General features: G+C 47.3%; 1 protein-coding gene across 1 annotated transcript in view; it reads right to left on the reverse strand.

Annotated features, from left to right (window-relative positions):
• dnm1b (dynamin 1b) overlaps positions 1 to 17,489 on the reverse strand; it is a 265,941-nt gene that overhangs the window by 142,127 nt on the left and 106,325 nt on the right. Inside the window, exon 10 of the mRNA XM_078227525.1 lies at positions 1,785 to 1,923. Within this exon, the coding sequence (XP_078083651.1) occupies positions 1,785 to 1,923 (139 nt within the window). The remainder of the gene's footprint in view (positions 1 to 1,784; positions 1,924 to 17,489) is intronic.

The raw sequence follows: 17,489 nt of genomic DNA on the forward strand, positions 1-17,489 counted from the left end.
AACCCAAAGTTAGCATCAGCTGAAAACCAGGGTCAAATAAAGAACTCTCGAGACAGTTTCTGACTCAATAACTTGCTGGGAAAGGGAAGGGGGGTTGGTGGGGCGGGGGGTTCCATCCACGCTTTGGAGCAGCCACTCTGATAAGTTTGAAAGTCTGAGGATAAAAGAGACAGGATCCAATTCCTTACTGCCCCTTCCCCCAAAGGTTCCCAATTCCCCTCCCCCCCCCTCCCCCCGTCCCCTGTTTGAGTTTTGTGCTCTGAGGTTAGTTCTGAAGGTTTAAAAAAAAAATTAAAGCAAATATCAGAACTGAAGCCATGATTCCACGCCCTGTCATGTTCCTCAGTCCAGTTTGTGAACCTTTCCCAAGTCGGCCGCCATAATTACCATGTCCCAATTTGAGGCCTACTTTTAGCTTCTTCCTTCGCCACTTCATCCCCATGCTGAACTGTTATCAAAATAGTGCACGACATGCCATATTATTTCCAGCTGGTACTTTGGGGTATAAACAGCTGTTACAAGGTGTTTGGACTTAGAGTGCGAAGTAACATGGCTCAACTGGTCTTGTTTGAAGGAGAAAAATCAAGTGACGTAAACTTGACCCAATGAATGCAAAATGAGTAAATGAATCCCAAATTGTGTTTGCAAATGTTCCTTTGTGATCTGTGCATGCTTGGTTCATATTCCCCGCGCCCCCCCCAACAGCCTTGTTCCATCCAATTCATATGCCTTCCTCCAGCTCTGACATCCTGCGCACTTCCATTTCCTGCATCCTGCCAGGAATTTATTACCTCAAGAGATCTTCGCCTCTTCCCCTCCTCCCTCCTCAAAACCTGCCTCTTCAACCAAACGATCTTGGGCACCCGTCCCTCCGTCTCCTCCTTCACTCCAGTGTCAATTTTTGGTTTTTTCATTATTCGTGGGATATGGGTGTCGCTGGCAGGGTCAGCATTTATTGCCCATTCCTAGGTGCCCTTGTTCAGAGGGCAGTTGAGAGTCAACCACATTGGTGTGGCTCTGGAGTCACATGTAGGTCGGACCACGTAAGGACGGCAGATTTCCTTCTCTAAAGGGAACCAGGTGGGTTTTTCCGACAATGGTTTCATGGTCACCAGTAGATTCTTAATTCCAGATATCTTTTATTGAATTCAAATTCCACCATCTGCCGTGGCGGGATTCGAACCCGGGTCCCCAAACATTAGCTGAGTTTCTGGATTAGTAGTCTAGCAATAATACCACTAGGCCATCGCTTCCTCCCCTCACGCATTCCTCTAAACCTGCCCTTTTGACCAAGTGTTTTTGGGCACCCACCCCTTCATCTCCTCCTTCAGCTGGGTGTCAATGGTTGTTTTGTTTACACTCTCACGAAGCGACCTGGGAAGTTTTACTGACCTCGGAAAGGCGCTACAGCAACGCGAGTTATTGTTGTGCAAATAGCAGATAAAGGGGGCTCGTTAGGAAAGCAAGGTGCTCAGACCAAAGCATCGCTCACGCTTACATTCAGTTCCTTTCGTTTAGAAGCAAATCAGTATTAATCAAACCTTTCTGTTAAAAAATTGGAGGTTAATTTTATATCTGGAAAGAAAGGTGTGTATTAATGAAGAGGCGGCTCTGTGTGTGTGTGTATGTGAGAGAGCATGCGTGCTAAACATTAACTAGTGCCTTGCAGCCAGATTACTGTCAATCACTAAGCCCAAACATCCAAAGCCCACTCCGCAGAGAACCTTCTGAAGATCGTAGGTGCAGGCAGCAAGTTTTCAGGACTCTGTGACATAGCAAATTACCTTCTTGGTACACTGCCTAACCGTACTGATTAACTCATTGATAACCATGTCCACACATTTGAGGCAGGGCTCTTTAATCTTCAAGATCTGCTTTTTCACAATTGTTTCAAAGGCCATATCAGGAGTGAAAAGACCCGTTCTATCAAAGTGAGCAAAAACATCAAAGTATTGAACAATCATCTCGGTTTTTGTTTCAAAAAAAAAATCACAATGTTAGAAAATAAAGAGACCCTATTTGGACAACAGAATTCTCGAGAGGTCACTTGATTCCCATTGAGTCCTTTTGTTTCTCCCATGTTGGTGAGCTCTCCAGGGATTAGCGGCGTGGGGGAATGGAACACTTTTTTTTTAAACAACTGGAGTCAGCGTCAAGTAGGTACAGCATGCGTTAGGTACAGAGTTGAATGCCATCCACACCGTGGAGAGATGTAGCCTCAGAACCGCTTCCACTACATTTTTAATTCCCCTTGATGTCCATCCCCTCAGTTACTGAGGTAGACTACCTGTACTGGATTCTAATCGTTAAACATTCTCCTCATGTCTCCCCACACTCACTTCAACACTTAGCCAAACGGGTTTGACCGAGGAACCTTTGCAGGCAGCAAAAGGCCTCAACCTGGGTCAGACGGAACCCCCAGGCCTTCAGGGGTTCAAAGTCAATATCTGCGAAATATTTTGTTGAGAGTAACAAAAATAAAAACAATATGAAGTAATTTCTTCATAAAGAATGAAGAATGGGAAGGAGGTTTGATTTGCTCTGAGCCCTGCCTCGGTTCATAGGGAGTTTCACAGTGCCAGAAGAGGCCCTTCTGCCCATCATTGACTTGATAGTTAGGAAACAAGAGGACAAGGATACAAAAGCAGGGATGTATGGCTGAGGCTGTATAAGGCTCTAGTCAGACCACATTTGGAGTATTGTGAGCAATTTTGGGCCCCGGATCTAAGGAAGGATGTGCTGGCCTTGGAGAGGGTCCAGAGGAAGTTCACAAAAATGATCCCGGGAATTAAAAGCTTGGTGTACAAGGAGCGTTTGAGGACTCTGGAGCTGTACCCAATGGAGTTTGGAAGGATGAGTGGAGATCTCATTGAAACTTACAGAATAATGAAAGGCCTGGATAGAGTGGACATGGAGAAGATGTTTCCATTAGTGGGAGAGACTAGGATCCGAGGGCACAGCTTCAGAGTAAAAGGATGACCCTTTAGAACCGAGATGAGGAGGAATTTCTTTAGCCGGAGGGTGATGAATCTATGAAATTCATTGCCACAGAAGGCTGTGGAGGCCAGGTCATTGAGTGTATTTAAGACAGAGATAGTTAGGTTCTTGATTGGTAAGGGGATCAAAGGTTACGGGCAAAAGGCGGGAGAATGGAGTTGAGAAACCTATCAGCCATGGTTGAATGGCGGAGCAGAATCGATGGGCTGAGTGGCCTAATTCTGCTCCTATATCTAATGGTCTTATGGTCTAAATCAGAAACTTATCACAGGGATGAGTAAAGATCAATTGTAGCCAGGATCAGCCAAGCTCAGTAGAGTTCAGTATTACGTTGGAGATGGGAAAATGAAGGCTGCCTGATCGATAAATCAGGATTCGTCCAATTGGGTAACGAAAAGTCTTTTGTCTTTCTCATTGGTCAATGGGAAGGTGAGGATGGGCCAATGGTGAAAACATGGAGTTGAGGCAGCTGTGGCCATGTGATGTAAACTCTCGAAATACATTTAACCTGAGTATTAGTCCTGTGTACGCAGGTCTTGTGGCCCAGCAAGTGATGTCCCTGCTTCATTAACACATTGTCTGTACATCAGCTTTGAGCTTTAACAAACACCCACAGTAATGATGCTATAGGAGCTGGAACTTAGTCAACCCCTACTGTAGCTTAAGTGAGAAGGAGTGGGAATCTCACATCTCTGGAGCACCTGAACCTAAGAGCGGATCCTCTGGCCCTCCCAGCCATGTCTTTCTCGGCCGCGGGAGGTGGCACACCACTCTCTGGTGGCAAAATCTTCTGGTCCCGCCGCTGTCAATGGGATTTCCCATCGATTCCATTGGACCGGAAAATCCCGCTGGCATGAACGGCCAGAGAATTTTGGCCTAAATGTCCATGAGTCGTGGCAGTGTGTTACAGGTTCCTCAATGTTCAAGTTGCAGTGTCTGCATTGTGTGGGGCTAGGGTTAGTGATGGTGGAGGCTCCAACATTCTTTCCATCACATGACTAACCAGGAATTTCTCCCGCTCTTCCCACTTGCCATTGGTGCATGTGTGTTGGACAGTTAACGCTTAACCTGCGTTTGCCCGTGTTCTGAACACACCTTCCTTGACCATCAAATCCCGGGGTGGGCCTCGAACCCAGAGCTTCTGTCTCAAAAGCAGGGACATCACTCACTGGGCCACAAGACATCCGCACACAGGAGTAAGTGTTACCAACTCCGGTTGAATGTATTGCTCGAGTTTTCATCACATGACCACCTAGCTACAGCTGCCCCACCTCCATGCTTTCACCATTGGCCCATCCTAACCTTCCCATTGACCAATGAGAAAGACAAAAGACTTTTCATTATCCAATTAGATGAATCTTGACTTATTGGTCAGGCAGCCTTCATTTTTCCGTCTCCAAGACTTTCACAAGCAAACGGAAGTGTCAATGAGCAGTAATCAATTTGAATGTTTTGCCCAGGCTTTGCTCTCCTGGTGACCTGAAGACTAAACCTTCAATTCTTGGAGACTTGGTGGACCTAACGCGAATTTGGAAAAGATTGGTCTCTTACTGGTTGTATTCATGGAATGAGAGTGTGATCAGCCCCTCCCCCATTCACACTGTTACCATGGAAACCTTGCTAATTCCCCAGTCTCAACCACAGCACAGAGATCATTCCATCTCCCTCCCATCCCACCCACAAAAATATTCAACAATGGAAAAGTCTTTAATTCATTAAAAATGGGACATCACCATGATAGAAGCTCTTTCCCCAGCATGTGGCAAAACCACAGGCATCTTATACTGAGATTGATAGCAGGCTGTTAGTAATAACATACTGAGGGCATTGGAGGATCACACTTCCTTACTTTGTGTTTTACTTAGTTCAGTTATTCCTTTTGCAAACATTTCTTATGCAGTGTCCCTGCATATTATGAGTTTTCAGACAATGTTTTTCAAAGTTTAGACATGAGTCTGTTAAAATGGACACTGCAAATCATGTGACTTATGCCACTTTGGGCTCCAGACAGTCCTCAAGCTCAGTGGGGTGGCACGTTGGCACAGCGATTAGCGCTGCTGCCTCACAGCGCCAGGGACCCTGGATTCGATTCGCGGCTCGAGTCACGTTCTCCCCGTGTCTGCGTGGGTTTCCTCCGGGTACTCCAGTTTCCTTCCACTGTCCAAAGATGTGCGGGTTAGGTTGATTGGCCATACTAAATTTCCCCTTAGTGTCAGGGGAATTAGCAGGGTAAATACGTGCGGTTATGGGGATAGGGCCTGGGTGGGATTGTGGTCAGTGCAGAGTCAATGGGCTGAATGGCCTCCTTCTGCAATGTAGGGATTCTATGATTCAAGCACATACATAATTAAGTGTGGTCATTCATTCTCAGCCATCCAGGGAATTCACACATCTCTTTGTTTAAGGATGGACTATTAACACCAGAACAATTACACCTGCTCATCTTCCTGTTTTACTATGGACAAAAGAAACATTGAAATTCAAAGTGTGTTAGACGAATGCCATTGGGCTTAGATTGTATTATAAGGGTTTCTCATCCAAAGTAGGATGAATAGTAGGAAGTAGGATGAAGTGTCAAATGACAACACAGGATGGATAATCCACACCCTACCTTGCTTTGGACAAAGGATCTTTGGACTTATACAAGTCACGTGAAAAAGCTGCTTACAGGAAGAGAGTTCCATCAGCCTGTCCATCAGGAATGACATTGAACCAGCTGAAAGACAACTACGCAACCAAGGATTAACAGCAATACCCTGAAAGGTGGGGGGAGGGGGGGATCACCCCAACTTGTTCCAACTTCCGATTCACCTGAGAACCAACCTCCTGTTTACTGAGAATCCTCTATTTACAAGACCTACGCTTCAACTAAAAGCATCAACTCATCCCAGAGACTACAGGCCTGCCACAAAAAGGGAGTCTGAGACAATTATACTTTCTTAACCAGTTTCTGATATTTGTGTGAGTGATGGTGTGGGTGAGTCAAGTGAGGGTGACATCCCATGTATAAACCTCTGGGGCAAGTGTGGAATAAGAACTAAACTTCTTTATTTTTAAACTCTCAAAAACGCTTTGTGAAGTACAGAAAAGATTTACCAGGATGTTGCCTGGTATGGAGGGCATTAGCTATGAGGAGAGGTTGGAGAAACTTGGTTTGTTCTCACTGAAAAGGAACTGAGCATGGAAATATTTCCAACCTTCATTATCGAGTAGTCTTATACCTTAGAGCAGCACAGCGGGTTAGCACTGCTGCCTCACAGCACCAGAGAGCAGGATTCAATTCCGGCCTCTGGTCACTGTCTGTGTGGAGTCTGCATGTTCTCCCCATATCTGTGTGGGTTTCCCCCGGGTGCTCTGGTTTCCTCCCACAGTTCAAAGATGTGTAGGTTAGGTGGATTGGCCATGCTAAATTGCCCCTTAGTGTCCAAAGATGTGCAGGTTGGGTGGATTGGCCATGCTAAATTGCCCCTTAGTGACCAATGATGTGTAGGTTAGGTGGATTGGCCATGCTAAATTGCACCTTAGTATCCAAAGATGTGCAGGTTAGGTGAATTGGCCATGCTAAATTACCCCTTAGTGTCCAAAGATGTGCGGATTAGGTGGATTAGCTATGCTAAATTGTCCCTTAGTGTCCAAAGATGTGCAGGTTAGGTGGATTGGCCATGCTAAATTGCCCCTTAGTGTCCAAAGATGTGCGGATTAGGTGGATTGGCCATGCTAAATTGCCCCTTAGTGTCCAAAGATTTGTAGGTTAGATGGATTGGCCATGCTAAATTGCCCCTTAGTGTCGAATGGTTGTGTAGGTTAGAGGAATTAGCTATGGTAAATGCGTGGTTTTACAAGGATAGAGCAGGGGTAGGGCCTGGGTAAGATGCTCTGTCGGAGAGTCAGTGCAGACCCGATGGGCAGAATGGCCTCCTCCTGCAATGTCGGGATTCTATGATTCTTATACCTGGACTAAACACTCCTTCACATTATATATATGTTCATGAGCCTGGCTTATCAGTAAAATTAATAATCTTTCCGCATGCTCCCAGAGTTTACAGGGAAATAAACACCAATAAATGGTTCATCTTTTTTCAGAGAAGAGGACAGTTTGTGGAGCTAATTGAAGGGGAGAGCTTTCTCCTTGACAGACATGTCTTGTACGAATGAGAAAACAGCTGGGTATCTCGCTGCCAGCTCAACAGCCGCACTCACTCAGCCGACTGCCAGGGGGCACAGAACAGAAAATAACTAATACTGCCACCTCCACTCACTGTCAGCAACCCAGCTAATGTCAGGAAGCCGCAAATGGAGAGGAAATCACATGCTGGTGATTCAGCAGGAGAGAGAGCCAGAGGCTCAGAGAAAGAGAGAGAGAAACAGAGAAACAAGAGAGAGAGAGAAAGAGAGAGACAGAGAAACAGCGAGAGAGAGAGCCAGAGAAACAAGAGAGAGAGAGAAAGAGAGATATAGAGAAACAGCGAGAGAGAGCCAGAGAAACAAGAGAGAGAGAGAAAGAGAGAGACAGAGAAACAGCGAGAGAGAGAGCCAGAGAAACAAGAGAGAGAGAGAAAGAGAGAGACAGAGAAACAGCGAGAGAGAGAGCCAGAGAAACAAGAGAGAGAGAGAAAGAGAGATATAGAGAAACAGCGAGAGAGAGCCAGAGAAACTGAGAGAGAGAGACAGAGAAACAGCGAGCAAGAGAGCCAGAGAAATAGAGAGAGAGATATAGAGAAACAGCGAGTGAGAGAGCCAGAGAAACAGAGAGAGAGAGAGACAGAGAAACAGTGAGAGAAAGAGAGCCAGAGAAACAGAGAGAGAGAGAAAGAGAGAGCCAGAGAAACAGAGAGAGAGAGAGCCAGAGAAACAACCAGAGAGACAGGCAGAGAGAGAGAGAGAGCCAGAGAAACAGCAAGAGAGAGGGCCAGAGAAACAGAGAGAGCCAGAGAAATAGAGAGAGAGAAACAGAGAGAGCCAGAGAAACAGCAAGAGGGAGAGAGCCAGAGAAACAAAGAGCGAGAGGCAGAGAAATATCTAAGGAAATAAAGGAGGGAATCAAATTGAAAAAAATGCATACAAAGTGGCGAAGATTAGTGGGAACCTAGAGCATTGGGAAATCTTTAAAGGTCAACAGAAAGCCATGAAAAAAGCTATAAAGAAAAGTAAAATGGATTATGAGAGTAAACTAGCTCAGAATATAAAAACAGATCGCAAAAGTTTCTACAAATATATAAAACGAAAAAGAGTGGCTAAAGTAAACATTGGTTCTTTAGAGAATGAGAAGAGGGATGTAATAACTGGAAATGAGAAAATGGCTGATGCATTGAATGGGTATTTTGTGTCGGTCTTCACAGTGGAAGACACAAATAACATACCAAAAATTGATGACAGGAAGACTACGGCAGGTGAGGACCTAAAAACTATCATTACCACGAAAGAGGTAGTGTTGGGCAAGTTAATGGGGCTAAAGGTAGACAAGTCTCCTGGTCCTGATGGAATGCATCCCAGGGTACTAAACGAGATGGTGGGAGAAATAGCAAATGCACTAGTGATAATTTACCAAAATTTGCTGGACTCTGGGGTGGTTCCCACAGATTGGTAAACAGCAAACGTGACGCCACTGTTTAAAAAAGGATGTAGACAAAAGGTGGGTAACTGTAGGCCGGATAGCTTAACTTCTGTAGTAGGGAAAATGCTTGATTCTATCATCAAGGAAGAAATAGCGAGACATCTGGATATAAATTGTCCTATTGGTAAGATGCAGCACGGGTTCATGAAGGGAAGGTCATGTTTGACTAATTTCATGGAATTCTTTAAGAACATTACATGTGCAGTGGACAATCATAGAAATCATAGAAATCATAGAAACCCTACAGTGCAGAAGGAGGCCATTCGGCCCATCGAGCCTGCACCGACCACAATCCCACCCAGGCCCTATCCCTACATATTTACCCGCTAATCCCTCTAACCTACACATCTCAGGACACTAAGGGGCAATTTTAGCATGGCCAATCAACCTAACCCGCACATCTTTGGACTGTGGGAGGAAACCGGAGTACCCGGAGGAAACCCACGCAGACACGAGGAGAATGTGCAAACTCCACACAGACAGTAACCCAAGCCGGGAATCGAACCCAGGTCCCTGGAGCTGTGAAGCAGCAGTGCTAACCACTGTGCTACCGTGCCGCCCGTGGACAATGGGGAACCTGTGGATGTGGTGTATCTGGATTTCCAGAAGGCATTTGACAAGGTGCCGCACCAAAGACTGCTGCATAGGATAAAGTTGCACGGTGTTACAGGTAATGTATTAGCATGGATAGAGGATTGGTTAACTAACAGAAAGCAAAGAGTGAAGGCAAATGGGTGTTTTTCTGGTTGGGACCACAATTGTTTACGATTTATATAGATGATTTGGAGTTGGGGACCAAGTGTAGTGTGTCAAAATTCACAGATGACACTAAGATGAGTGCAGAGCAAAGTGTGCAGAGGACGCTGAAAGTCTGCAAAGGGATATAGATAGTCTAAATGAGTGGGCGAGGGTCTGGCAGATGGAGTACAATGTTGGTAAATGTGAGGTCATCCATTTTGGTAGGAATAACAGCAAAATGGACTATTATTTAAATGGTAAAAAATTGCAGCATGCTGCTGTGCAGAGGGACCTGGGTGTCCTTGTGCAGGAATCTCAAGGAGGTGGTTTGCAGGTACAGCAGGTAATTAAGAAGGCAAATTGAATTTTGTCCTTCATTGCTAGAGGGATGGAGTTTAAAAACAGCGAGGTTATGTTGCAGCTGTATAAGGTGCTGGTGAGGCCACATCTGGAGTACTGCGTACAGTTTTGGTCTCCTTACTTGAGAAAGGAGATACTGGCACTGGAGGGGGTGCAGAGGAGATTCACTCGGTTGATTCCGGAATTGAGAGGGTTGGTTTATGAGGAGAGACTGAGTAGACTGGGGCTATACTCATTGGAATTCAGAAGAATGAGGGGAGATCTTATAGAAACATAAAAGATTATGAAGGGAATAGATAAGATAGAAGCAGGGAAGTTGTTTCCAGTGGTGGGTGAAACTAGAACTAGGGGGCATGGCCTCAAAATAAGGGGAAGCAGATTTAGGACAGGGTTGAGGAGGAACATCTTCACACAAAGGGTTGTGAATCTGTGGAATTCCCTGCCCAGTGAAGCAGTTGAGGCTACCGCATTGAATGTTTTTAAGGCAAGGATAGATAAATTTTTGAACAGTAAAGGAATTAAGGGTTATGGTGAGCGGGCGGGTAAGTGGAGCTGAGTCCACGAAAAGATCAGCCATGATCTTATTGAATGGCGGAGCAGGCTCGAGGAGCCAAATGGTCTACTCCTGCTCCTAGTTCTTATGTTCTTATGAAACAGCGAGAGAGAACCAGAGAAACAGAAAGAGAGAGCCAGAGGAATAGCGAGAGAGAGAGAGAGCCAGAGAAAGAGTGAGAGAGATACAGAGAAACAACGAGAGAGAAACAGTGAGAGAGAGCGTCAGAGAAACAGCGAGAGAGAAACAGTGAGAGAGAGAGAGCCAGAGGAACAGCGAGAGAGAACCAGAGAAACAGCGAGAGAGAGCCAGAGGAACAGCGAGAGAGAACCAGAGAAACAGCGAGAGAGAGCCAGAGAAACAGCGAGAGAGAGTCAGAGAAACAGCGAGAGAGAAACAGTGAGAGAGAGAGAACCAGAGAAACAGCGAGAGAGAGCCAGAGAAACAGTGAGAGAGATACAGAGAAACAGCAAGAGAGAGAGCCAGAGAAACAGCGAGAGAGAGAGAAACAGCGAGAGAGAGAGAGAAACAGCGAGAGAGAAACAGCGAGAGAGAGAGAAACAGCGAGAGAGAAACAGCGAGAGAGAGAAACAGCGAGAGAGCCAGAGAAACAGTGAGAGAGAAACAGCGAGAGAGAGCCAGAGAAACAGCGAGAGAGAGAGCCAGAGAAACAGCGAGAGAGAGCCAGAGAAACAGTGAGAGAGATACAGAGAAACAGCAAGAGAGAGAGCCAGAGAAACAGCGAGAGAGAGAGAAACAGCGAGAGAGAAACAGCGAGAGAGAGAGAAACAGCGAGAGAGAAACAGCGAGAGAGAGAAACAGCGAGAGAGCCAGAGAAACAGTGAGAGAGAAACAGCGAGAGAGAGCCAGGGAAACAGTGAGAGAGAGAGAAACAGCGAGAGAGAGCCAGAGAAGCAGCGAGAGAGAGAGCCAGAGAAACAGCGAGAGAGAGAGTCAGAGAAACAGCGAGAGAGAGCCAGAGAAACAGCGAGAGAGAGAGCCAGAGAAACAGCGAGAGAGAGCCAGAGAAACAGTGAGAGAGATACAGAGAAACAGCAAGAGAGAGAGCCAGAGAAACAGCGAGAGAGAGAGAAACAGCGAGAGAGAAACAGCGAGAGAGAGAGAAACAGCAAGAGAGAGAGCGAAACAGCGAGAGAGAGAGAGAAACAGCGAGAGAGAGAGAAACAGTGAGAGAGAGAGAAACAGCGAGAGAGAGAAACAGCGAAACAGAGAGAGAGCCAGAGAAACAGCGAGAGAGAGAGAGAGCCAGAGAAAGAGAGAGAGAGAGAGAAACAGCAAGAGAGAGAGAGCCAGAGAAACAGAGAGAGAGAGAGAGAAACATAAGAGAGAGAGAGAAACAGCGAGAGAGAGAGAAACAGCGAGAGAGAGAAACAGAGAGAGAGAAAAACAGAGAAACAGCGAGAGAGAGAGCCAGAGAAAGAGAGAGAGAGCAAAAAAGAGAGTCTGAGAGAAAGAGAGCCAGAGAGAGAACACCAGAGAGGAAGAGAGAGCGCCAGGGAGAACGAGAAAGAGACCCAGAGAGAGAGAAAGAAAGAGAGAGAGTATGAGGGCCAGAGAGAGAGAAAAACAGCGAATGAGAGAGAGAGCGAAAAGAGGGAGAGATAGACAAGGCGAGAGAAAGGCAGAGCAAGAGAAAGAAGCAGGCAGCGAGAGTATTAAAGGGTGGCGCGGTGGCACAGTGGTTAGCGCTGCTGTCTCATAGCGTCAGGGACCCAGGTTCAATTCCCGGCTCGAGTCACTGTTTGTGTGGAGTTTCTTCTCCCCGTGTCTGCGTGGGTTTCCTCCGGGTGCTCCGGTTTCCTCCCACAGTCCAAAGATGTGTGGGTTAGTTGGATTGGCCGTGCTAAATTGACCCTAGTGTCGGGGGACTAGCTAGGGTAAATGTGTGGGGTTACGGGGATAGGGCCTGGGTGGGATTATGGTCGGTGCAGACTTGATGGGCCGAATGGCCTCCTTCTGCACTGCAGGGATTCTACTCTATGATTCTGTAAAAAAAAGGATCAGACAGAGGAGAGCAAAAAGTCAAATGCTCCATTGCAAATCATAAAAGTGTTTCCCGGCCAGTCCATTGGTCCAGTAGCAGGCTTGGGAACATTGAGGGAAAAGAGCAGGAGTTTCCTCAGCCTTCCTCAGAGCAGGAAACATTTCCAAAGGCCATGAAAGCTGCCTTTTAATCAATACGGTAAACCGTGAGAAGCCGAAGACCAGTCAGCCGACAGCAGCAGGTATGGTGACATGCTTGACACTTCACACTGCCCGGAAAGGGAGCTCAGAGAGAGTGGCCTGCATTCAGAAGCAGGTTTATTAATGGAGCAGCGGACAGCTTCCAGCAACAGACAGATCGGGTGCTGAATCTAATCAACTGGAATTTTACCACCAGCTCTGAAATAGCTGCTTGCTCAGGCACCTTGGATACTGCAGCAGGGGAGATATACCCAATCAGCTAGCTTTCCATCAAGCAAACTCTTCCTCACTTTAGAGTGTGCACATCATGAACCTCCCACTGTTTATCAAATTGATACATTACATTTGCTTCCCCTTTTTCTCAATTTTACCCCTCTCCCACCCATCTCCCCCCCCCCTCCTCCCACATCTTCATCTGTCACAGTTTACCCTCCGATTTCATCTTCTCTGCCGTTTGGCCATTCACACCCTTTATTCTCTCTATGGGCTGCCATTAGCAGCCTTTCCCCTGGTTTCTGTGGCTATGCCTCATCTTCCATTCCCTCCCCCTGCAGTATAAATATCTCCCACTTTCCGTGCCATTTTAGCTTTGACAAAGGGCCATCTGGACTCGAAACGTCAGCTCCTTTCTCTCCTTACAGATGCTGCCAGACCTGCTGAGATTTTCCAGCATTTTCTCCTCTGGTTTCAGATTCCAGCCTCCGCACTAAGTTGCTTTTATTTTATGATATATTCTACATTTGCCGGATGCTCCCAATTTCCTTCCAGCGAGTGAACAGGTGAAGGCATCTTTTAGGCAAACCAAATAAACTGAATGATATAAACTGAGGGACAAAGTAAAAGGGGCAGTCCCTGAAAAAGGGGTGGGGGAGCCGCTCAGAGCAAAAGTGTAAAGGAAACTTAAAACATCAAATCAAAGTGTGATTAAAAGGGTCGGTGATATATCCCAGCCCCTGTGCAGCCCAACAGACATGGAAGACCTCAATGATGCATGTGGAGTCCGCATGCTTCCTCTCCAGGGACACCCAGCCGCGAATGTAAACCATAGAACCGTAGAAACCCTACAGTGCAGAAGGAGGCCATTCGGCCCATCGAGTCTGCACCGACAACAATCCCACCCCAGGCCCTATCTCCACAAACCCACACATTTACCCCGCTAATCCCTCTAACCTACACATTCCAGGGTGCTATGGGCAATTTAGCATGGCCAATCAACCTAACCCGCACATCTTCAGGGTGTGGGAGGAAACTGGAGCACCCGAAGGAAACCCACACAGAGAAGGTGCAAATTCCACACAGACCGAGACCGGAATCGAACCCAGGTCCCTGGAGCTGTGAGGCAGCAGTGCTAACCACTGTGCCACCGTGCTAACCCGAATGTAGCCGCGGTAGTGGGGAAGACAGTCAGGTCGGGCGACCCCTTGGTCGCCCGCTGCCTGGACCTGTTGATGGTGAGTTTGGCCAGGCCCAGGAGCAGGGTTCACGAGGAGTCCCTCCATCTTCCCCCCGCCCCCCCCAATCTCCGCACCGGGTGCCCGTGGATCAGGAGTGTGGGACTGAAGTGCAAACAGAATGTCAATAAAAGGTTTTTCAGGTTATAAAAAAGGAAGTGCAGCCTATAATATGAAACGTAGACATGGCCCACGGACTCCACAAGACTGCAAAGATTTGTTGGATGCCTTTCTCCAACTGGAACACCGCCACTCTCTCATGCCTCCATGTTGCACAAGGATTATTCCCCCATTATAAAGTTACTTGTCAACAGTCACGCCTGCAGCTTCACAACTTTGCCACTGGATGGAGCCTCAAGCCCCAGTAGCTGGAGATCCGGATGATCAGCCACGATCAAAACAAATGGCAGAGCAGGCTCAAAGGGCCGAATGGCCTACTCCTGCTTCTAGTTTCTATGTTTCTATCCCCCATCTGCCTCTGTGGCGTCATTCACCTAGCATTTTACCTGCACGGGAACAGGCCCTTTGGCCTAACTAGTGTGTGTTGGTGTTTCTAATCCACACCAGTCTCAATACCCTCTAACCCAATGATATTTCCGGCGACTCCTTTCTCCCCTTTGCGTACTTAACCAGCTCCCCCTTAAACGCCGAGGCAAATTGGCTTTGTCCTGATTGAGTTCCGAATAATTGGCACCAATAATTGAGCATTCTCCAGTAGCAAGCACTCAAAACATCAGGAATATCAGAGTTTCTTCAACTGCATTCTTCTCAGAAAGCTACGTGGCAGCTCAGCCTTTAGTGCAGTATCTCAGGGTTTGTGCTTTCCATCTAGGCCCACAAGACAGTGAACTGAGATTGCCCAGAACTCATTTATAAACCCCTTAATCCCAAGGAATTTCAGACTGATTGGATCAGAGTCTGGGTCTATTCTTCCCACTACAACACCCATTGTTCCTCTTCCTCTTCACTTTTGGACAGCACGACGGCGCAGTGGTTAGCACTGCTGCCTCACAGCGCCAGGGACCCAGGTTCGATTCGGGCCCTCGGGTCACTGTCTATGTGGAGTTTACATGTTCTCCCCGTGTCTGCGTGGGTTTCCTCCGGGTGCTCTGGTCTCCTCCCACACTCCAAAGATGTGCGGGTGAGGTTGATTGGCCATGGTAAATTGTCCCTTAGTGTTAGTGTCACACCTTAGGATAAATATGTGGGGTTACGGGGACAGGACCTGGGTGGGACTGTTGGCGGTGGAAGCTCGATGGGCCAAATGGCCTCCTTCTGCAATGTAGGTTCTATGATTCTATGAGTTACACTGTTGAACAGACCTGCATTAATTATTCGGTCCCAGACATAAAGCTGTGAAGTTCAACATGCTCACTCAATCCTGAGTCACTGAGATAGTTTCGCTTTGAACAGAATGTAATGGAGGCAACTTGGATCGTGCCTGTGGGTTGAAGAGCTGGTGAGAACCCCAAGGTGCCTCTTTTCACTGAATCAAGTGCCAGTGAGGTACTGGACTGGGCAACACGAGGCCTTCCCTGCGACCAAGGACCCCGTGGAGGGTGGTCCAACCTGCCAAGGACTGCCAGCCAATCAGGAGCTGGCAACATTGCTATGTAAACCGCCACACCTAGGGAGAGGCCTAGGATTTCCGAGGGACCCATGTCACCAATGAGAGATCACAGTAAGAGTTTTAACAACAATAAAGTCCAACAGGTTTATTTGGTAGCAAATACCATAAGCTTTCGGAGCGCTGCTCCTTCGTCAGATGGAGTGGAAATGTGCTCTCAACACCTGGTGTTGTTAAAACTCTTACTGTGTTCACCCCAGTCCAACGCCGGCATCTCCACATCATGACCAGTGAGAGATAGCAGGACAGGGATAGCAAGGACAGCAGGTGGCACTCAGTTGGGGCCCCCTCCACCTTCCCAGCGCCGGGTCTCTCGATCAGGTACTGAGTCCCTTTGAAAAGGTGATCACCCCCGCCATCAGGGAGTCCGCAAGCAACCCCAACAGGCTTTGCCTGTCGAGATTCCTAAATAGTGAGGCCGCATTCAGCCTGTGCTGGGGTGAATTTTTTATTCATCCGTGGGACATTGGCGTCGCTGGCTGGGCCAGCATTTATTGCCCATCCCTAGTTGCCCTTATTCAGAGGGCAGTTTAAAATCAACCACATTGCTGTGGGTCTGGAGTCACAAGTAGGCCAGACCAGGTAAAGACGGCAGATTTCCTTCCCTAAAGCACATTCTGAACCAGATGGGTTTTTCCAACAATCGACAATGGTTTCATGGTAATTCCAGATATTTTTTATTTGAATTCAAGTTCCACCACCTGCCGTGGTGGGATTCGAACCCGGGTCCCCAGAACATTAGCTGAGTTTCTGGATTAATAGTCTAACGATAATACCACTAGGCCATCGCCTCCCCCAGTGGTGGTGGTGCGTTAAAGCTCTTAAGTCATAGAATTTTACAGCATAGAGAGAGGCTGAACCGGCTATCAAGCACCTATCTATCCAAATCCCTTTTTCCAGCACTTGGTCCATAGCCTTGCTGTACGCTATGGCGTTTCAAGTCTCATCTAAATGCGTCTTAAATGTTGTGAGGGTTCCCGCCTCTCCCACACTTTCAGGCAGCAAGTTCCAGACTCCCATCACCCTCTGGGTGAAAAGGTTTTCCTCAAATCCCCTCTAACTCTCCTGCCCCTGACCCTAAATCTCTGCTTCCTGGTTACTGACCCCTTTACTAAGGGGAAAAGTTTCTTCCTATCTATGTCCCTCGTAATTCTGTACACCTCTAACTTGCACTAATTGCCCCAGTTAGGGCCTCACATGGTGATGGGGTGAGAAGATGATCCACAAGCCTTCCCACCATGGAAAGGGCAGAAGTGGGAAGACTCTGCAGACCCAACACCCTCTTGCCCCAATTAATTTTACCCTCTCCCTGCCACCACCATGGGAAAGCCCATTAAATTTCATCCACAGTTTCATGGAAACATGGAAAATAGGAGCAGGAGTAGGCCATTCGGCCCTTTAAGCCTGTTCTACCACTCATTCTGATCATGGCTGACCATCCAACTCAATAGCCTGATCCTGCCTTCCCCACCCTCCCAATATCCTTTGATCCCCTTCACCCTAAGTGCTGCATCAAACTGCTCCCTGAAAGCAAGCAATATTTTGGCCTCAACTACTTCCTGAGGTAGCGAGAGGATCGAGTGGAGCTCTGGTACGAACAGATCTCCCACTCCCCTACAAGGCAGTGAAGGAAACCTCAGTAACACCCATCAAATTTTACTTCTATTACCAGATTTACGAACCCAGATGTTTAAAAATATAATGATGGCACTCATCTCCAGAACCGGACTTGGTGTGACGTGAAAATCGGAACATTCAAGTCTGTAAATAACGAAGCAGAGCTGGACTCTTTATAAAGTCTCTCGGTCCCCTTGGAAAACTATCCGGGAATTTGGGAAAAAAAATCTCAGCGATGGCCCAATTAGACATTCCCGATTTTCAGCGTGGCTGAAAGGGGGGTGGGGGCTTCACCACGCTTGCGTGAGGAAGGGGCAGTGAATGGGT

This window comes from Mustelus asterias, chromosome 13 (assembly GCF_964213995.1).
Source record: "Mustelus asterias chromosome 13, sMusAst1.hap1.1, whole genome shotgun sequence".
NCBI classification, from domain to species: Eukaryota; Metazoa; Chordata; class Chondrichthyes; order Carcharhiniformes; family Triakidae; genus Mustelus; species Mustelus asterias.